Below are 23,286 nucleotides of genomic sequence, written 5' to 3'. Positions count from 1 at the left end.
TTCAAACATACACATGTGTCTGAATAAATCTGAATCTCGGGTGTCGGACTGCCGGAAGATAAAGTACGCAGCCTTGGGTAGGGCGATGTTGAACATTTTTGGGATTCTTACTCACGGCCTCGGCTGTTGTAACTTAAAGGTTGTTTTTAGACGTAGATATAATTTTATATTTCTTTTAGATGAAATAAGATTAAATTGGGTTGATGTATCGAAGAATTGTGTCTTTAAAACCTAAGTATCTAGTGCTAAACTTTTAACTATTATGTATGTAAGCAGACAGGTATTACAAATGATACTAAACTTGAAATACAACGCTTATTAACCTTTTGATCAACATTTCAACTCAAAGTATAAATTGTGTTAATTAATACATACATACGTTAATTATTTACCGTGTACTATGGAATAGTTAATTAAATATTATTATCACCATCGGCATTAATGATTTCGAATATGGTTTCAAACAATACAACTCCTGCGGTTGATTTTAATTAAGTTTTGCACTATTGATATTATTAACCGTGACGGATTCACTGCATCCTAATTATTATTTACCGGGGAAAGACCGCGGGATTTTCAATCTATTTCATAATATTAAATGTATAAACTCTTCATTGTTCATTATTTTGACTGAAGCTAGAAGGCTCAACTTAATTTTTAGCTTTGTAGCATCTAAGCGAGATGCTCATAAGCATGCTACGCAGGATTCTAACTAAATAAAAATGCTTCATCAAGATTTGTAAAAGTATTGTAATCTGTCTGCTTATTTTTTTGAAGGAGAAAAATTAATAAAATATAAAACAAAACACACACACAAAAAGTTCCGACTGTACAGGTTTTAGTCCGCCACAGGAGTATAAATGATGCCTGAAAACTCCTGAAAAACCTCTTATATGTTGGAATACTGGTATTTAGTGTAACATAGATAAAACTATTTTGAAAAGGTTATTCCTAAATACAAAGAAATAAACCTTACGTCTACAATTTCTATAACAATCGGATCTTCCTCATTTTTTGTTTGCACGTATATTTTTTATACTCACATGTGATATTTGATAAAAAGTCCCTTTTTAACCCTTACTAGTGTAAGTAAAGCATATTTGAACGAGACATATCACAAAAATATGTTTTCTTAGGACCTTAAGATCCGAAAATACTTACATCTTTTTTCGTGTCTACTATTTGTAGATACACGAAAAAGAACAAAGATTATTTTTATTAGTCGTTATATTGGATTTTAAGCACCTTTGTGTCAGATTTTTTCATGAAAGACGTGACGAAAGATACACAAAAATTTTTCAATTCAATTATTTCAAGCTTTAGTATTTTTCATTCAAGGTATTTAGACTATACCTACAACCTTTATTTAGGTGAACCAATCGCAAAATACCTAATCTAGTATCCCACGAGAACCGGTGGTATCCACCACAAAGATTTATCGTCGCGAGTGACCGACCGTAGACCACTTAAAATAAAAGCTGGTAATAAATTCATTAATTCACCAGAATCCATTTATATTCGCTACGGACAAACGAAATGGTAGATTTATTTGCATGTATTGAACCTATACACACAGACACACACACATACATATATAGGTAGTCATGTAATCATTCGTTGTGCCTGTGTGCGAAAAGGATCCTATTTCACGGTACTTGATAAAGGACGCTTAAAAGATGTTTAAAAAGGAATATTTTTTTCTATATCGTTAATTTGGTATTTAGGACCAAATACCCGTGACGAATCCCTTAAGTTTTTGGTTCAGAGCACCCAGAAAGTAGGTTTTTGTCGCTATTTTATACGAGTACCTACTTGTAAGGGTTTTAAGGTTTTAAGGTTCCTTGTGTAGAAAATTATATGTGGTGTGTAGTATCTTGGTGAAGAAAAGTTTAGACTTAGGGAACATAGAACCAATTTTTTTATGACTTTTTGAGATAAGTGCTCACCTACGTTTTCTATAAGTACCACCTTTTTGTGTAACAAAGCTAACTTTTATCACCAGCAAATTCTGACTACTGCACAAAAAATAAAAAAGATATAATTTACGTGGCCATAATTCGTAATTAAGTTGTCCCAATGATCTTAAGCAAATTAATTTTAATTACGGTCATTAGCGAGCCCAGTTTAAAGGAACGAGTGTCAGGTAAAAAGGTAATTTATGGTAAAAGTATCTTTATTGAGATACTTTCTTTGAAGTGATTCATCAATTTATTTATGCGGGATTTATGCGGCATGTTTTGCTTGCGTATACTGATTTAGTGCCAAAGTTATTTTTGAAGATGTATGTAGTAGCATATTAAAAAAATAAAAAATACTTTTTGAAAAACTAACGGTAAAAAATGCAGTGTTCTGTGATGAAATATATAGACTAATACCATCCTTCAGTACATGGGTAAAATATCAAGAAGGAGAAGCGAAACCCAAATCACAAACAATTTTATAACAGTCTATTTGAGATTCTTAGTAGCTGAACTTCTACTTGCCCATAACTTTGCGTCTAGCAGCCGAAGAGCCAGCTTCTTCAGTCACTTAAATAACTTCTCGTACATACTTAGCCTTCTTCACCCTCAGTCTAACCACAGCCTTATCCCACAAATCCGACCACCAGTTCTCCACAAAAAACTTCTTTTGACAGCGGCTTACTAACAATATAAACTGGATTATGACCGCTTGTCCAAACGCCCATTTGTCTGCTAGATAAGGCTTAACGAGATGGCCGTCAAAGTATTCTACTATGAAGGATTATTGCGGAGACAATTTGCCGATACAAATGAGGGTTTGTAAGGTCCGAGCTTACGAGTTGTATTGGTTTGATTTAGTTGGTGTTGTGACAAGGTATACGAACGTTATGGACGAAAAGTAACAGTTCGAAGAGGAAACCTTAAATTCTTGGTACAAGATTCATTTTTGGAAGGAACTGGACTGCATACTCACGATGATTTGATTTTTGTGTTCACGCACATTTGTTCGCGAACAAAAAAGTGTACGAGGCAACGCGAGTCCACTGCCAGCATATGTTCGCAAACAAAGTTTGCAATTTCGCGGATACATTAAAAATGTTCTAGCGCAAGCCCAGAGGAAATATATTTGTGTGCCTCTACAGAGGAATCCCGTCTTCACATGTTTGCTAATCTTATATTAACGGCACCTATTACAGGCTACCACCATTAAACTCTCTAACACGATGACGTAACAGCCATTTGCGTGCATTTACAAAAATTAACGATTCGCCAACAGCGGAGGGTTGTCTCAAGTGCGCTCTCGTACAAAATTGGGCTGGAAAGGTTCTCCGCAAACACTTGACGATGTTCCTGAAAGAGCTCTTTTGTACGTACTGACGAGTAAGCACTGCTGTATGGATTTAGGATACATTATGAGACAATGGGACGTTAGTGTGTTGAGGTAAAAATAGAATTTCTTTCTAAAATCAAATCATTTTTGTCCATCCGCCTTCATAAAGATTTTATTTTATTACATAAATCAGTATGTTGTATTTATGTGCTTCAGGAAGACTCAGGAATACAAGTCGTTTTCAAACAGTCTTATTATTCCACACTTAACACTTTTGTAATACCCAATAACGACAGTCATGATAGCTATTAACTTTGATTAAACGTAAATTCTTTAATTTTATCCTATAAAATTGAAAATTAACTCGGTAAAATGTGTCCGACAAAACAATTTAACTAAATATGCTTCAAACAATAATGTCTTTAGCAGTCTGTCTGGACATTAGTATTCCATCCGTTTGTTTGCTTGACAGACGAGTAAATTCATTTTTGTAGCTCTCGAGAAATGGTTCTGATTTCTGTTGTTTTTGGATAATTTAATTTATAAACAAATAAATTATATTTTAAGAATTCTGTAACTATTAAAATTAACATATAAATTGAAAAGTTCTGTTGGTACGTTCTATTTTATTTCATTTTGGTGTTTCAACAGTACCTATAGGTTCTTTACCCTTCAAAAAACAATTACATAAATGAATGGTCAAATGAAGAAAACGCGTAAAAAAGTCAATAAGGTAAACGTACCAATACTCGTCGGATTTCGGAAATCACTGACTTTGAAGCTCTACTGTGTGTTAAATATTCAATAGAAAATGAAAATTTTTGCATGACATGATAGAGTATTTATTCGTTATTCTAAGTAACGAATGTTTTTTTAATCATTTTGATGGGTTTATGTACTTATTAAGGCAAAAGTAAAAAAAGGGCGATTTGTACCAATAGTCGTCTGATTTGTACGGATACTCGTCAAATATTCCCAGTACCTACTCGTCAACTTTTAATGCTAATGTAAATTCTCTGCTCTTGAACATAAAGTTCAAGTTATGTAATTTTTTTTGTAGTTGAATTTGTTAAGCATACTTGTGCCTTTGAAACATTAGGTAGATAGAAAATCAAATCCCTATTTAGAATAGCAGGTCATAATCTGTTAGAAGAGCAGGTATTCAATACAACAGATACATAGTTGCATTTTAATTTATATTCCTAACTATCAAACGCTTGGAATCACAAAATCAGTCTATAAAATATGTATTATATGTTATATTTCTTATTCATAATAGCCATGCAGTCATGTGCACATGTAGCACGAGTAAAATTATTACTATTAAAATATTTAAATTGTACAATAAAATAATTAGTTTTTACAAAAAATAAAAGCCACATTCATTTATCATCATCTCAGCCATAGGACGTCCACTATTGAACATAGGCCTTCCCCGTGGATCTCCGGCGACCTTTATAAGTCGTCTGTCCACCTCCCGAACGCTGCCCAGCCGAGTTGGATTCGGCGGTTGACCTCTTTTTACAAGCTTTTTATTTAACTTGCAATGTATGTATGTATGTATGTATGTATGTATGTAACTATGTGTGTTCGGGTGGAATTTTACAACTCAATTTTAAGGCACTTGCCCTCAACCGATTGAGCTGCAATTTTGCATACATGTTTAGTTTGGATGACAATGCATGTTAAGCTATGTGACGTCATCCTAAATCCGACATGGCTAAATATACAAGATGGGGGACTAGTTATTTTTAAAGTACCTATACAATATGGGTATCAAATGAAAGTGATTGACTAGTAGAACACATTGCACTTTACGAAATAAAAATCCAAGATGGCCGCCGCTACAAAATGGTGAATAACCTATTTTTTTCAATCCCATCCATATAGGTATCCAATGACAGGCAAGTAAAATAAAGTGCACTTTACCAAATCAAAACTAAAAAGTATATAATAAATTGAGGTAAAAAAATCTTTAAAAACAAGCTTTTATTTAAATGCGCTAAAAATAAAAAAATAAACTTTTACTGTAACTTTACTGATTTATGTTTTAAAAGCTTGTCGCGATTTTACTAAGAAAGTAAATACGAGTACTTAAATGTCGCGACAAGCTTTTGAAACATAAATCAGTAAAGTTACAGTAAAAGTTTATTTTTTTATTTTTAGCGCATTTAAATAAAAGCTTGTTTTTAAAGATTTTTTTACCTCAATTTTTTGAAGTTGGACCTACGTAATTGGACTACTTGTCCTAGGCAGATATATGAGGCAACAACTTCGAGTACCGAGCTTCCAACCGAGAAGGGGTGGGCTCAACATGGACATTTGACATAATTTTCGTCTTGTCCATGTTCATTTTCAAGCCCACCCGTTTTGAAACTCGGTCGAGGCCATCGAGCATCATACTGAGTTCCTCCATCGACTTTGCCATGACTACGTTGTCATCGGCAAACCGAAGGTGGGTGATGTATTCGCCGTGGATGTTTATGCCAAGTCCTTCCCATTCCAGGAGCTTGAAGGCGTCGAGCCTTGGTTTCGCTTTTCTTTCCCAACTTATGAACTATGTATGGCTCTACTTACGTCCTCATACATAGTCTCCACATCATCATCGGAGTGTGACGAGGTCGGTGCGTACACCTGAATGCCCTTCAGCGAATATCTTTCGGATATTCTGAGTATTAGGTTCGACATACTGTCGATGGTTGTTATGTTGGGATTGTTGGTCGCCCTCCCGGTAGTAGAGCAAGTTACCAGACTTCAGGGTTACGGTGTCCTCTCCCTCTCTACGGACTTCGCATAACCCTATAATGTCCCAATGTAACTTGCTCAACTCCTCTTCCAGCTCGCAGATCTTTTCGTCAGTCCTCAATGTGCGTATGTTGTGTGTTACCAGGGCCAGTCGTCGTGGGGGTGGGTAGCCGGAACTCTTCCGGAGATTCTTAGCACCCTGCTCCGCCGTTACCTTGACCGCTACTCGCGCCAGGGATAGCGGAGCTGCCGGGGACTGGGGGCCTGGTTTCTGTGCCTATCATAATCATAAGTTGCCGTTAATCGCCACGCTTGGCAGGCGGGTTGGCAATCGCAGTGAGGGTGTGCGGTACACGGAGGGCGCTGCTGCCCGACCTCCGGTTTGCCCCTTAGTCGCCTCTTACGACACCCACGGGATGATTTGGGGGAACGCAATTCTAAGCCGGCGTTCCACGGCGATTTAGAATTTCATTATTCTATTCTAAACAACTTCTGTGACTTTTAAAAGGCCCTCTTGCTTGTAGTTTCTTACAGTCATGATCTGCTGTTAAAATTACGATCATGCAATCACTAGGTACATACGATTTCTTTATCCATCAATATCGAATACGACAAGCAAAGAAGTGACAGCGATGGAAGCTATGTCATCTTAGTTTTAAAACTTATTTTAATATTTTTTGCGTCAAAACAGTTAGTTAGTTGAATAACATAATTTTTATAAAGGCACGTGAGGGAGACGCGGTACAATACGCGTGATGACATGCAGTTATTTCGAACAAAAAGCTGTCAAGTCAAACACAGTTTTATCAACAAATGTAGTCTAAACCTTAAATATGTTTGTTCTAGACAGTTAACAATTTTGTAAAAGTCCCGATATTAGCTATTTATTCGCATTTTGTACTGTAAAACACAAAATATCCTCATTATGACGAGTTTAGGTGCAACTTTTGAGCATGTCCCAGTAGTCGTCATAATAATTCTAAAATTGACGAGTTTTGGGTCAAATGGAAGTTTTAAAGTACCAATAGATGTCACGTTAAATAAATATATCTTCTATGTTAAAAGTATTCCAAATTGCATATTACATCGTTAGCAAATAAACTTAACTATCCAATTAAACAAAGAAACATACCACAGACCCCACTGGAGTTATGTAAATCAAAACACAAAACCACGTGCTGAGTTTCACTTTTGACAGCTGAACTTCACGAAAAAACGATTTTGTTAGGGCACACACGTTTCGACTAACATATCTCCGATGCCATGACTGTTAAAACCCCATATTGTCATTTCAATTGTGCAATATGTTATCAACAATATGTTGACATATAAACCGGCCCATTTTAAGTTCAGTAGAAAAAATAAATAAAAGTTTTTGGATCAATTGACGGGCATGACGACTTCACCCGCGTTTACTTTAGTTAAAATAAGCAATTACGTTAAGGCAATGAATTGAATCAATTAAAATACATATATCGAATGCCCCAGATGGAATAGAAAGATTTACGTAACTCGATGAAGACTTGACATTTAAACCTAAAGAGACTGAAACTCAATGTATTACAGTTACACAATATAGGTATTGGCCCACTTTCAGTATTTGAGTTTAATAAAATGTCGGATACAGTTACCTACTTATCAGTGCCTGGGGGCAATTCGACGGTATTACTGCATGAAAATATGTATGTCAAAGGGCCTGGACTGACTATTCATTTCATCACATTTCATTTTTACTATAAAACAAAAGTCAATAGTATCGTGTTTATTTGTTTATTCGCGACTAGCTTCCGCCCGCGCGCGCGGCTTGGCCCGCGTGGTGTGTTGATAAAAAGTATCCTACGTTCAGTCTAGTACAACCAATAATATACAAGTAGTTTTTCAAACGGACTTTCGCATTTATAATATTAGTAGGATAAGCTCAATACTTGTTTCACTACTTCTTCGGATTTACGTAAAAAATATTATATATCTGGCCGACGTTGTGACGGCATTTCTTAGTCTTAGTAAATATTAAGTACCTACATGGATTAAATCCAGCAGTTTTAACATCACCTTATTATGCGTACGAGTATTTTAGTCTGTAAAATCGTAGCTACATACTTTCTTTCAGGGCTTTCTTGAATACATTAAAAATAAAGTTTTAGAAGTTGTTAAGATAAGTTACTCTAATGCAGGTAGGTACTCACCAGTGATGTTGAGGACTACTCTTTCTCCATGCGTAGCCACGATCCTCCACTCGCAGCGTTCAGGAGTAGTCGGGGGAGTCTCACTACCCCATCCGGGGGAGTTGAACCACCCCGAATTGCCCAACAAAGTCCTTCCGCATTCTGTTTACAATATTAAATCATTATTATTACCTATAAACGAGATATGAGATGATTTGTTACGGTCACTGTCTTTTAACGTTCATGTTAATCTTTATACTCATGTTCACATACAATATTTAGTATCAAAAGTAAGTTATATTATTAAGAACTTATGTATTTTCATCGTTATTAAGCAGTAATGGTGAATTTTGTAATGTCAATAACGTTATTGATTTAATTTATTTGTCTTTCTGAATCCTGAATCGCAGTTCTAATGTTACGTAAACTTTACATTTTATTGTGGGTAAGTAGGTACATGATACATGATTTATGCTCAAGTAGTTTAAGATTACTTTTCATTAAAATGACTTTGCTATAGTAGGTATTTCCTCTACACTTAACAAAAAAAGGCAACATCAACTTACCTTGTCTCCACACAAACAACAAACAATTAAAAAAGAATATACAAATTAGATCTTACTGGCACACTTATACAGCAAGTTAGTCTGGGCGATATCACTGGCGCTCAATCTCACTCTCTGTCCGATCTCCGGCCGTTTCTTCCCGTGGACTTCTAGAGGGAGTATGGTGTCCAGATACGTCCCTTTACTGAAGGTGTTTCTAGCGTAGTGCATGATTGAGTCATAGTCGTATGTTTGCCCTAAGGAGTTCACTTCTTCTTCGGTTAACTTGTTGAAATTGTATTCTTGGCCTGTGGAAGAAGGGTTTGAGGTTATAGTATATAAATTAATGATTTGTTTGGTTGTCCTGAAAAATAATAGACTAATGCCCGTTTTCACCAACAATCTCTTAACGTTTCCCTAACTGTTACTTAGAAATTAGAATAAGGGCTCCCCCAATAATAAAGGTTATAAGGTACACTTAAACTTTGGTGTTCCCTTAATTTAGGTATTTGTTGGCGAAAATGGGCATAAATAGACTATGTGGTAAGTAAAGGAAAAACCAGACAAACATAAACCTAGATACTTTCAGAGCAAGGTGTGGGAGTTTAGTACACTTGCCTAGACTTATTCTAGACGTTGCAAAAAGTAAAGCAACAATCACAGATCTAATATGAAAATCTAATATGAAACTCGGATTAGAGTACCATCTTAACATACATAGAGAGCCACATTATATTGAACGTCTTGTCACAAAAAGGCAGTACCCGTTCTATGACAAATTTGTTCCGCGAAATAATAATAAAGATCAAAAGTTTGTAGCAACAATAGCAATCAACATGTTCGCACAACATCCTGTATTCAAAGGAATAAGTCTTAAAAGTCATAAGAACTTTAGCATAAAGGATTATTATACTTACACGAAGGTATGTGTATCTAATATAAGTCTCCGAAATCAAATTGAACTTCGCAAAGGAAATTGGAATTTTTGACGAATGTTCGGATAACTTTTGCTATGTCGGTATGTAATTATTGAAGTTTTTCGCTTGAGATCATTTAATGTTATTTACACGTTAATAAAAAGGTTTGAAGGTAGGTAGGAAAAAAATCGGTTAAAGTTTTTCCATTTGTTTCATTTAAATATATTTTTTATCCTAAAATGAGAAGAGATGATTTAGGTATACAATTTTCCAAGGAAAATATATTTTCGGTAGCAATCATTCAAGTTTCAATTTGTGTCAAGATTCGTAATAACGGTAAACGGTCCAATACCGTTTTTAGGTACCGAAAATCAATGTTCGAAGGGCCATTTATTTGTCAGAGTATCATTTTCTAAGAAATAACGTGTAAAATAGAAGAGGAAAGGTCATCATGATTGACAGTTGCTAGAACATCCACTTAAGGTGTATTTTTCTTTGAATGACTTTTAGTGGGTGGTAGTACAGAGATGTAAAGCGGAGGCGGGAGCGGATTTTTATATTACCACTAATGGAAAAAGTCTACATACATAATGAAAGTATGTATTGATTGTAAAGAAAGCCTTATTACCAAGTTAAATGGTACCTACCTAACTGGAGGTTTACGTTTAAATAAAAATATGCTCAGAAATCGTGTGGTGAAAACCTAATACCTATTAACTATTGTTTAAACTATATTGAAAAGTATTTTATGATAAGTACAATGTGTATCGGATTTTCAGACCTACAAGATTTATACTATGGTTCCTATCCTAATTCTGCATGAATTAAATTCTGTACCTACGTGAAATTGCGTGAAACATTTATCAAGATAATTAACAAAACGTATAAATTTGTGTCTGGGAATAAAATGAATGGCTAAAATATTCTAACCAGCATGGCACGTGGTAGATTTAATTCAAAAACTAACGAAACAAATGAATGAATAAAACTAATCTATGCAGATTTTTTGGTGTACGTGTCTAGGTTTTAACAATGGAAAAATGATATTTTTTATTTAAAATAAAAATTGTGTATTTCTATTTTATTAATAGAATATTCTACTTAATATACCTTTTCAGTCTGGCTAGCAATAAGGCATGATTATTCAGGAATAATTTACTTTACTATATTTTATTTCGTATTTAAATTTATCAAAAATATATCATGTTTGGTATTTCGCTGCCACTATGTCCACACCTTTGCATTATGTGTGTGTTTATAGTAAATTAATGGTTGACATTGATACATGTATGTTATATATTATACCTAGGTCAGTCTAGAATCTATTATTGTATGTACTTAATTAAATATCAATAGTTTCGATACTAATTAAGTAATTAGTCTTTGAAACAAATGATTGTCTTGTTTGTTTGGGTTTGCGTAAATAAGGAAATGTATAGGTAAAACAATTGTGTTGAAATATTAAGTTAACTATATCTAAAATTATGGCCAGGAAAAACACAAGAAACATCTCAGTTACCTATATCTGAATAATTTATCGTAGTTATTTCATTCTTATCACGTTTTTCAAACAGATTAGTTAATTTATAAAAAATAACCAAATAAAATAAGGTCTCGTCTAATCGCAAATTTACGTATAACTCAATCTTGTCTGGGTTTCAATGAGAGCTGTAAAGCTAATAATTGGATTCGATATCACCAATTTCTCAGCTTAATATTATTAGAATATGCAAGGGGCCTTTAGCTTTCTATCCCTAATTTAATCTCTTAGCCCATAGTCACTTGCTCGCTCGGGAAAAGGGACATAATTGGTCAGCTGCATTAGCTGCATACTGTAATTTTCAAGGGTAATCATAGCATAAATTGTAGCAAAGCTTTCGTGAGTTTTCATAAAAAGATGGAATGGTATATATTTTTGAGACAGTTTTTTTCCCGTTGCGAAATTGCTACCTCAAACTTGAATTAAAAAAAAAAAACAAAAATTGCTACCTAAAACTTGAATTAAAAAAAAAAACCTAAAAATTGCTCATAGAGATACGAGGAATGAGGAAGCAGTTTTAAACTGTTTTCAGAAAAAAGTCCTGGCTTCATAGAATTCACTTTGTATTGTCAATATTCTAGTTGATCAAACTTAGCCTGCTACGAGGACAACATTTTTGAGACAACATTGTTAGAGGAATCCATTGAAGTAGCTATCGCAAAGCACGCCAGCGATTCACTTCGAATTTAAGACAGGACAACTTTAACTATTTGGGCAGCCTTAAACAGGAACATCTTCATTAAAAATTAGACTTTATCGCTCCATCTTGACGGTGCAATTTGGTCTAACTCCAACTTGTTTAGCAATTTAATGAAATTCAAACTATACGCGTTCGTTGGAAAGTTCAATTTTGATTGTCGCAAGTTATTAATTTTGGGGCAGAATGTTTGAGATTTTGGCACGCTCTCTTGGTATTTTAGTTGTCTACGCTTTAGTTCTCTTTTGGTATAAGGACCTAATTTATCAGCCGCTAACGTTTCTTTAACATTTGAAGTCTAGTATTATGTGGGAACTTAAACTATTAATAGTCACTATCTGAAACAAGTTAAAGAGATTAGATAGACTGGCTCTATTCAATCAATTTTAAAGGATGTTATCTTTGAAGTAACAAAATAGAGATCAAAAGAAATATTTTTCCAGTCTCAATTTAAATCCTACTAATATTATAAACGCGAAAGTTTGTAGGTATGTATGGATGTATGGATGTTTGTTACTCTTTCACGCAAAAACTACTGAATGGATTTTAATGAAACTTTACAATAATATAGCTTATACATCAGAATAACACATAGGCTACAATTTGTAAACATATTGTTCGAAATACTAAACCTGCGCAGACGAAGTCGCGGGCACCAGCTAGTATTGAATAAATCTCTTGACGACACTAGATAATAACGAGTCTTTGGCTTCGCAAATAAATGAATTATATCTAATTTGAGCACATACACTCAAAAATTAAGTAGAAGTCGTCTAGTAAAAATTGAATAATATCGCTTGATTGTAAGCAACAACTTTGGACCATACGTTCACATGTTTGCACTTAGGACCTCGGGTTATCACGTTCTAGTCTAAATATAGCTCACAATAATGTCAGACAAACACAAAGCTACGAACAAACAACTAAAACAAACTATTTACAATAATATTATACAATCCAGGAACGCTTAAAGTGATATTAAAGTAGTAGCAAGTTACCTTGTAATTGGAACACCGGGGAATCGTACCATAATGCTGGATATTCACAAAGTAGGGCGCATGGCTTAGATTATATAATTGTGTAATGACCTTAATACCCGGTCGGGTTATACCATGATAGTCCAGTTGATAACGCGATTACCGCGCTATTTCGAATTGTGAAATTGGACAAACGACCCATTAGTAAACTGTCTTAATAGTTTAAACGATTATGGGCCTTATTTTCCTGAGGAAATAATGAAGTGGGTTATAAACGTTGCCAGTAACTATTTTCAAACACAAGTCCAACCAAAGGAATCTTAAGATTTCAAAAAAAAATCTGTAAGTTTTTCAGAATTTATGCATTCATAATACAATCCCGCACAACTTTTGTACCTGCAAAAGTGTAGCTAATTACTTAAAATATTTTAGATAGGTATTTGATTCAACTATCATTAGTTTCACTCTTGCCTGCATATCCTTCCTAAATCCGTTCCTGTTTTATCTGAGACTTTCTTTCAAAATAAAGGGACTCCTAGCTGCGATTCAAACCAAAAGTTCCCCGCATACATTGACCTGAATGCTAAGGAGTCAATCAATTCGTATAGTAAGTGCTGATAATAATAAACAGGAAGGGGATCATGTTTTGGTTCCGGACTGATTATGCGTCAGATGACACTGTGACGTGACGGGCTCAATGTGGGACGAGTGTCAGTGTCAGGCTGTGTGTTACACCGAAGCGTAACCGTGTTAGTGATGACGAGTTACAGCTTAATTATTTGTGATTGTTTGGTATGAACGGAAGTCGTTTTGGTTTATACAAAATAATGATCGCTTAGTATGGTGTCATGATTAGGTTAAACTAATGAAAAATATATTGAAGGTTGTTTTACTGTGGTGACAATATGTTGCAAAAATGTCGTACCATTTCATTAAGATCTCTTTAGTTATGAGAAGAAAATATAACTCTATAATAGTGAGAGTTGTCTAAAATGTGGCATTTTATCGGTCATCACGTAATTTAGATTTTGAATAGTGGGAATTTCAAATGCCAAAATAAATATTGCGTTCTGAAGATCTACGAATTTATTTACCAATGGCAGCTCAAATTATCTTTTCTTCGCTATAAATCGTCTATTACACGTCAATAAATTCTTTTAGCTGCTTATTCGGACATCAAAGTGACTTTGGTAACTTCTGAAATATTAGTTTTCACAGCCAAACAAGTTGAAAATTGTTTATGAAAATCCAATCACATGAAAAAGTATTTTGCATTGAAATTGAATTGAAATTAAATAAATTTGATGTAACTCATTTTTATCTAATTTATTGTTTGTGCAGGTACCTAAGTGTGAATATTTTAAAATGTATTTTGGTTATCAATATCAAGGCTTTAGTTTGTAAGCAGAAAAAGCCTGCTGTTTTAAAACCGTGAGCGTGCATAATAATATCGGTTCGTTGTCGAATTAAAAACACAATTTTAATTAAGTTTATGATGGAAATTGTGAAATAATGTTACCTGTATTATGTTGTGAGCACAAACCACGGATTTAATGTTCAGTGTGTTAATGTTAACTTCTCTATAATAAGACTATTTTTCTTCTCAAGAAAATACAGAATGTGGTAGGGATGCAAGCATTTTTCCAGTGTTGGTAATTATTTTCTAACACAAATTATGGGTCTAACTGACTTCCCAAAAAAGAGCAGGCTCTCAACTCGTCCATATTTTTTTTGTCAATTACACAAGTACGGTGTAATACGCGCCCCTCGTAAAGATTCGCGTAAGACGTTCGCAATGTATTCGGGTCAAGTATGCGTACGTTGCGTACAGTAAGTGCTGAGCGCGTACTTTGGCGTATTGTTCGCCGTTACGTGCTCACAGAGTGACTCAGAGAGGATTATAATCACTATGTGAGAGTTGAAAGGGGACTGTTAATTAATTTTAGTTTTGTTGTGACGAAATGTTTGGATTAATATAATGCTTTGGTCTCGTATTATGTTTGGAATAATGTAATTTTCATCTAGGAATGTAATTATGATAAGGTAAAGTGTACATAAGAGTTTTTTTATATGTAGTTCTTACCTAGCTACCTATAACATCTTCAGGTGTCTGTGTTGTATTACGCGAGGTATGATGATGTAACGTAACCAACCTTATTCGGTTACAAAAACAAATGAAACCAGCTTATTGCCATTTAAACTTGCTAGCGAACTAGATCGTATCTATCTCTATTACTAACAGACCGTCTTTCTGAGAAGTAAAATAACTAATCTAAGAACGATATTAACTTTGTTGCTTGTCGGTATCAGTGTTATAAGAGTCACTTACCTACTAGTACTATAAAGTATATTCTATATACAACTATCTGTTGTTACAGATAGATAGAATATTGGGAAAGGCCATTACCTTTACCTACCACACTTAGGTATAGCCTCTTTGTGGCTCATTTGAAGCCTTATTTATGGTAAAACGGCCGGAAAAGTTGATCTTGAAACCCGAAGATTTCAGGGTACTTTTCACTCGTGAATAAGTATGAAGTTGTTTAGTTCAGGATACAGGACAGTTTAAGAATAAGTGTAGATGCTTTATTTCACGAAAATGGATGAGCTTGTGTGTGTAAATATACATAGACATTGTTTTTGTATGTGTTAGTTCTGGAGCGCTCGTGTGTGTAAATATAGATACATGCACACTGTCTTTGTATGCGTAAGCCCTGGAGCCCTCAGTAATGCCTGAGTCTTCGAGACATACAAAGAAATAGTGCATATACATTTACACACACAACTATAGGTCACCCACATACGTGAAATAAAACCACTATATCTACGTGTATATCGGGTGTGTCGTTCACAATCACATTAAATGAAATGCGTTAATATACTGGTTAATATATGTCGATTAACACAAAGAAAAAAGAAAAATACGTAAAAATAAAAAAATGCATTTTTCAAAAAAAGTAAATAGAATAAAAATGTGCGAAAATTAGAACACCGTATAAAAGTCAGTCATTACAAACAACTGATATTCTCCCTTGAAAACTGACAGCTGTCAACTGATCAAAACATTCAATACTCTTAACTTTATCTCTGCTTTACACATGATGTTGTAAATTATAAAAACGAAAAATGACTCCTGTGGTTAAACCACTGAATGGATTAGGTTATTTTTTTTACAATTCGCCATAGAATATCATAAAGTATATGCGATAGGATTTAATGTGATTGTGAACGACACACCCTGTATACTATTCTCTGCTATTAAAACACAGGCTAATAGTTAGCAGCGACAATGGAGGTCGGGTGCAGTTAAACAAGCAACCGTGACATTGTCCTGTGAGTAACGATGACCCTGTTTCGGTCTGTTAATCTGGTCGTGTGGTTAGTACACTGTCCTGTCATCGTCTATCCTAGTACACTAGTCGAAATTACTGTTACGATAATGTTAGAAAACAGGTTATTCATATAATTTTGATGTAGTATTGCAAGCTGTTTAGTAACGTTTGCCAATGAAGAAATAAATCATAAAAAAATAAATTCATCTTTAGAAATAATCTTTAGAAATAGACAAAGCACAATTAATATTCGGTCTTTTAGAAAAAACTTATCTTTCCCAACTATATTGACGTAGATTTTCAGTCTAACCGCTTTTTCACACCAGCGGATTTTCCGTTCGGTTCGTACAGGCTTAGGCAGTGATGACGTTTAAAACCGAGCGACCATGTCGCGCGGTTTTGTTACGCACGACAAAAATCCGCTGGCGTGAAAGAGCTGTAATCTTTTTTTTTGCATTTAAGTATATAAATTATTTCTAATAAGTACTTACCAAGCATAATATTATCCCTGATGATCTGCACGTGTCTATCACGATCGGGTCTTGTATGCTCGTGCCAGAAGCCGACCACGTGGCCTAACTCGTGCACCACTATGCCGAATTTATCACAATTCTTGCCGATGGAGATCGCTTGAGCACCACTGCCACGCTTGCCGACGAATGAGCAGCATCTATGGAAGGTGGGAGAAAGTTATCATATAATTATGATAAAAACGTAGTTGGGAAAAGGTTCTAAATGTAGAAATTTATTAAATGAGAGTATAAAAGTTAAAAAAAAAAGGATTGATAAAAATATAGATAGATACTTCAGTTAAATTATCAGAATTTAAGTATTAATTAAGTTAAATGTTAGTTACCTATTTATGTTATCTTTATAAAAACAAATTGTCATGTACTATGATTTGTTTAGAAATAACAGTAAGCATATCTTCAGAAACATTTGAAAAACTCGAAGTTGGATTCCTTGGGATTCACATGTAAGTCCTAAAATAGATCTAGTGGATCACCATTCTTTAATAATACTTCATCCCTATTCAGTTCTGACATCATGATACTATGATATCACAGTGCTATTAATCTAGTCAATATCTCCTGCTGCCTCTCTAATATTTAACTGCCTCGTTGGTCTAGTTGTCGCAAGTGTGGCTGCTGAGCACGAGGTCTCGGGTTCGATTCCCGAGTCGGGCCGAAATCGCTTCGTGGGTTTTAGAAGACTTTCACAAAGCAGCCCGAAGCCTGGAAGTTGGTGATTGATTCACCCGTGCATCGGAGAGCACGTAAATGTCGGTCCTGCACCTGATCTCTTTCCGGTCGTGTCGGATTGCCGTCCCATCGGGCTATGAGAGTGAAGGAATAGGGAGTGCACCTGTGTCTGCGCAAATGCTTGTGCACTATAATATGTCCTGCGCAGTTGGCTAATCTCCTTACATGAGAACAGCTGCCGTAGCCGATAATCGGCTAGGAGGACATCATTTCCTGCTGGTATCCTGTTTCGCAATATGGATTGTAAGGGTGATGACAACACAGGAACTTAATACTGAAGGTGGTAAATTGTTCAAGTACGTCATGAACACAAATATTGCTCTATGCTGTCATGCTTATTTTGTCGAAGACATTAATAACAGTTATTGAAGATAAAAGAAATAGTCTACAACCTACATGTTTTCCTAAGAATTCTGATAAATTAACTTTAGGTAGGTACTGTTCTAAAACAAATATTTAGTTTTTTCATCAAACTAGTTCTCAAGTTTTGATGAAATAAATAACTATGTTTACTCGATTTATCGTTCCCTAGCGTTTTATATTTGATGTCTAGTTTGCCGAAAAATAAAGAACCTATAAATATATTTTTGTTAGGTAATAAAATAACGCAAAAATGTGTAATATAGAACATCGATATGGAAACGTAAAATACATTTCAATTTTGAAATCCTTTAACTGATATTTTTGTTTTAGTGTCAGCTTATTTATATCCCTATTCCAAATAACGTAAAACAGGCTAACAGACTTTTAAATTACCCGATATCTAATTTACCGTTGATAGTTAAAAATTAATTCAATCATTTCAAAAATAGCAGCGTTTTACCTGAAATAAAACGCATATTAAATACTTACCTTATTTGAAGCTTACTAGTTTGAGATAGGCACCTACGTGTTTTCCGCTTTTATCTCTGTCCTTTTCTACCCCATATCTTGCATCTCTCTCGCACACCGACCAGTTTCACTCCCCACCAGGCAGGAGGCGACGAGTGTTCTCGGCGGCCACAGTTTGTCATTGAGTCGAAAACACCAGGCAGAAATTAAAATGTAAGCTTCAAATAAGGTAAGTATTTAATATGCGTTTTATTTCAGGTAAAACGCTGCTATTAAATTCTTGACCGTTATTTGAAGCTTACTAGTTTGAGACGTGTTTGTTATCGCCTGGTGGAAGTGGACGCCAATGTGAGCAAAAGCACATGCAATGAAAGCAATGAAATTGTGTATGTAAATAGGTACTTAGGTACACGAGTAATCACATGTAAGTATGTGTATTGCGTCCTGGAATACTAATGTAATCAAAGTTAACTGGTACTGGTACTCAGCTACATCCTGTTAGACTGGAAGCCGACCCCAACATAGTTGGGAAAGGGGCTCGAAGGATGAGTAATAAAAATTAAAAGAGAGATGCAAGAACAAAAGCAAAAATTGATTTCATTTTCTAATAGTAATTAACAAAAACATTGCGATACTTCTTAATAACAATAGTAACAAAAAAAAAATATAGACATTAATCAGCTGGATTAATTAAATAATCGAGATAACTTGCTACTTCTATTTAGTGGGTATCTTTCCCTTCTGTAAAAATGGGCAAATGTATTGCCTGATCGCCAATTACCCTTTGCTAATATATCGTCCAAAGGTATATTGTCAACACAGATTTTGACGCTACCGCCGAGTGGAAGCTTCCTGGGGTTGTAGTTCTTCCTGCCTCTTTTAACAATGTCTTAATCCACCCGCATCATCGTTCGGGTGCCTGCCTTTGGTTGGCCTCTAACGGATATAAATAAATTTAAGGAATTAGCCGATGTCCGTCTATCTTCTAACAAGGCTTTAGTCTTTCTGACCCAATACACTGGACTTAGATTTATATTTTCCTGATTATCCATCAAACAACAACCCGACTGCCTATGACTAGAACTGTCGGTCTTAGAGCCAAAGACTGGCCATAAGATTAAATTATCTTTGTTGTTTTTGAAATGTTCTGGGTCTATTGCAAGCAAGGAAAGATCATGGACTCGCCTTTCCGAAACAAGCTAGCAAAAGAAAGAGCAGCAGTGTGCCTGGAAGTTGCAAATGGATTATTCTCGTCTACGTTTACTGCACTTAAGTAGGTTACCAATTGGTCAATATTCCAGATGGACGGCTTCCCGGGGAACAGGTTTGCTCAGCGCTATTGATTTTAAAATGTGTCCGACTAGAACGTGTGAGCCTAGCTCTAGAGTGGTTTCTGCATTGCATAGTGTAGCTATAACTGACTTGTGTAATAAAATAGTATTGTATGCTAGTTTATTTACTATGTGTAAGTCCGCTAAAAATTGGGTAAGTATAGGTCCAAATAGGGATTCAAGGATTCATAGGATCCAATTTCATACTTTTCGCCCCAATTTAACCATCGACTCCAAGCTGATTGATAAGTGTTGCGTGTGGATTGAAGAAGACTTCAGTCGGAGAGACTCCTTGTCCCTCCCCCCCCCCCATTTCCTTGACCTTGGCAGGGGGTATCCCCGTTGCTGTGTCTATCGGTTTCTGCTCGAGGTTCATCAGTGTGTAGGGTACTGCTAATGATCGGGACTTCAAATCTGCTCGCCAAAATACCTGGTGCCACCGAAGGAACTACTATGAGATTAACTCCCGTTCCTGAATTGAGATGACTGAGGACCTACGGTATAAGGTAAGGTGGCGGTAATACCCATGCTAGCGGGTAAGTCAAAACTTGAGAAAAATGCATCGTGGAACCCCGCTTTCGGGTCCTTCAGATCTAGGGGCACGTAGTACACAACTATGTGTCCCTGGGCTCGCTTCGAGGCAAATAGGTCCACTGCTGATACAAGATGCCACTCCGGTGGAGGTTTGTGTCGGGAGAGATGGTCTGCCTGACTGTTGAATAGGGCTGGTATATGATTCACGACGTGATAGATTTGATACAGCTCAAGATAACTGAATACTCTGTACGTCAAGTTCGGTAAGCTCCTTGATCGGGTGCCACCTTGATTTCTTAGATATGACACCACAGTCCCATTTCTGCATTGAAAAATGGCTGTTGATCTCTTTAGCAACTTGCCGTGATTTTCCAGTTAACACTGCAAGCATCTCTTTCAGATCGCAGTGAAAGCCTTTTTCTCTCTCGTTCCATGAACCCATTACGGGAGTTCCGTTCAGTTGTGCCCCCATCCTACATCGGAGGCGTCAAATCAAATCAAATCAAATCAAAACGTTTATTCGCGTTCGTGACGCACACACAAAAACGAATACATATAAAAGCTCACAAAAATAAAACAAAACAGGAATGAAAACGAAAAAAAAAAAAAAAAGAGAATGGGAAAAGGAAAATATGCGTCACGATCACGCGAAATGGCCCTCGCTCAGCATATGCAGCGACCCTATGCGAGACAGCGTCCGTGGTTATAAGGTGACAGGGAAGTGGCGAATGAATATCCAAGGTTTGGTGGCAGCTGACCAGCCACCACTTTAGATCTGCTAAGGTATCTGCTGGTAGGTTCAACATTGCTATACTCCATTCACCGAGCCGTGAGCCCACAATGTAACCAAAGAATGACACTTTTTCAAAATGGTGGGTATAACATGACCGATGACAAAAACGTCACATTTTTATGTAAAATGTTCTTAGTATCTGTGGTCTTCAATTAAGTAGGGTTCTATGTATGACAGTCAAGACTTCTAGGTTCATTTTACATGTAAACGATTTACTACATATTTCATTAAAATTAAGAAAATAATTTACGGCATTTATCATACATATTTGATTTCAATTAAGTTTGAAAAGATTGCATAAGTTCCACAGACATCGTTCTAAAATATCATTTCTAATGTTGTCAGTATATTACTTTCGTAGTTATTTTTATAAAATATGATCATTACTTCAATCGTGACTTATAAGAACCCTTTTTATGGTTTGTTCACCGTTTGGCTCACGGTTCCATGAATAGGGTAGGTATAGATTGCTGTTCAACACTGCATTGAGGAAAGTGAGGAGAGCCCGGTAATGCAGTCTGCCGTATGGAACAACGAAAACTTGCGAAGTTTAAAAGTCCTATCAAGCTATGCAGGTCTTCTAAGTTTGTCGTGCTGTTTGTCACGTAGTGCGTTTTGTCATTATCTTGTTGATAATGCTTGCGATTTATTCACTTGCCATCCAAAACATGGTGCAAATGATCCCAAAGTAGGCAAATATATCTTGGTGAGCCACCAGAAAATCGAGATACACAATTATAAGTAACCCTTGAGTTTTCAAAGTTTGAGCCACCCAAATTGGTCACTGTGGCGAAGGTCTTGGGTGCCGTGCTTAAGCCAAATGGTAGGCACGTAATCTGAAGCAGTCTTCTTCTGTATACTAGTCGAAGAACATATCTGTGACCTTCGGCTACCGGAAGGTAGAAGTAAGCCTGGGCGAGATCCACTTGCACAGCCATTCGTCTTTCTGAAGAAACTCTAGCACCCGAAAAACATTTATTAAACTGAAGGGTTCCGTAATTATGAACTTGTTGAGAACCTTGAGATTGAGTATTGGACGGTTCTTTCCGTCGCCTTTTGGGCACAAGAAACATATTGGAAAGAAAGCTGGCAGAATTTGCAGCTATCAATAGAACTTTTTGTTTTATCATTTGGGATATGACGACATCCATTTCTTTGGACTCTCTGGTCAAATCTGGCATTATCTATCAAAGGTGGCTTTTGGCCAATGGTATGCGATACCCAGTTATTATTTTTAACAAGAAAGGCGGAGCTCCCATTTCTTTCCATTGGTCTTGATATAATGTTAGGCAACCCGCCTGGAAAGTCATAACTTACGTGCCTTGTTGGACGCATCAAAGTCCGCCTGCGGTCCTGGACGCTTTCTGTTTCCTCTGTTGGACATGGTTCCTATTGTAATTTACTCGTGATATCCCAAGGGAGCTTTTAGAGTTTTGCGTCACACGCCATTCAGCGTGAGTGTGATTACCATTTCCCTTCGAGGGAAGGTTATAATGGCGACTCTTCGAAAGTCGATCCAAAAAGCCACCCTGCGAGGGTAGATTGCAATGATGGTACGACCCGCAACATGCATGATTGGTACCCTGCGAGGGTCCGTGATAATGAGCCGACCCCTGCGGGGGATGGCTAGTATACTTACTGGTCCCTGCTTTGTAATGATGCTGCTACTCGCAACATGCAAGATTGGTACCCTGCGCGGGTCCGTGATAATGAACCGACCCCTGCGGGGGGTGGCTAGTATACTTACTGGTCCCTGCTTTGTAATGATGCTGCGACTCGCAAAATGCAAGATTGGTACCCTGCGCGGGTCCGTGATAATGAACCGACCCCTGCGGGGGGTGGCTAGTATACTTACTGGCAGTCCTAGGCGGAGCGTACCAAGTCTTTCAAGGCCGAAAACCATCACACGCCGTGATAATGAGCCGACCCCTACGGGGGGTGGCTAACAGACTTACTGGCAGTCCGAGGGGAGCGTACCAAGTCTTTCAAGGCCGAAAACCATCACACGCCGTGATAATGAGCCGACCCCCATGGGGGGTGGCTAACAGACTTACTGGCAGTCCGAGGGGAGCGTACCAAGTCTTTCAAGGCCGAAAAGCTTTCTTGACACCACCAGCCCTCTTCAAGTGCGCTAGTGACCAGTCCGAACTAAGGAGATGCTGGTTGGACCGCACCTCACACCATTCTTTTTTGTCAAAAAGTTGAACGCCTTGCAGGATTGAACTAGGGCCACAGGTGCCTTAGGAACTTCGGGCTTGCTTTCTTTTCCATAGTCACGTGCACGGGCTGTGGTAGCTTTATTATTTACCGCATCCATATTTGCTTT

At 36.5% G+C, this 23,286-nt stretch overlaps 1 protein-coding gene across 3 annotated transcripts in view; it reads right to left on the bottom strand.

The window, feature by feature from the left end:
• Window positions 1-23,286, bottom strand: part of LOC124632055 (tolloid-like protein 1) — an 84,429-nt gene that overhangs the window by 9,867 nt on the left and 51,276 nt on the right. For all 3 annotated transcript variants that reach the window (XM_047166708.1, XM_047166710.1, XM_047166709.1), the window contains exons 7-9: window positions 16,701-16,879; window positions 8,824-9,054; window positions 8,223-8,363 (exon numbers count right to left, since the gene is read on the bottom strand). In XM_047166708.1, coding sequence (XP_047022664.1) covers window positions 8,223-8,363; window positions 8,824-9,054; window positions 16,701-16,879 — 551 coding nt within the window. The remainder of the gene's footprint in view (window positions 1-8,222; window positions 8,364-8,823; window positions 9,055-16,700; window positions 16,880-23,286) is intronic.

The sequence above is a fragment of the Helicoverpa zea genome, chromosome 7, assembly GCF_022581195.2.
Source record: "Helicoverpa zea isolate HzStark_Cry1AcR chromosome 7, ilHelZeax1.1, whole genome shotgun sequence".
Taxonomy (NCBI): Eukaryota; Metazoa; Arthropoda; class Insecta; order Lepidoptera; family Noctuidae; genus Helicoverpa; species Helicoverpa zea.
This window is presented reverse-complemented; position numbering and strand designations above follow the sequence as displayed.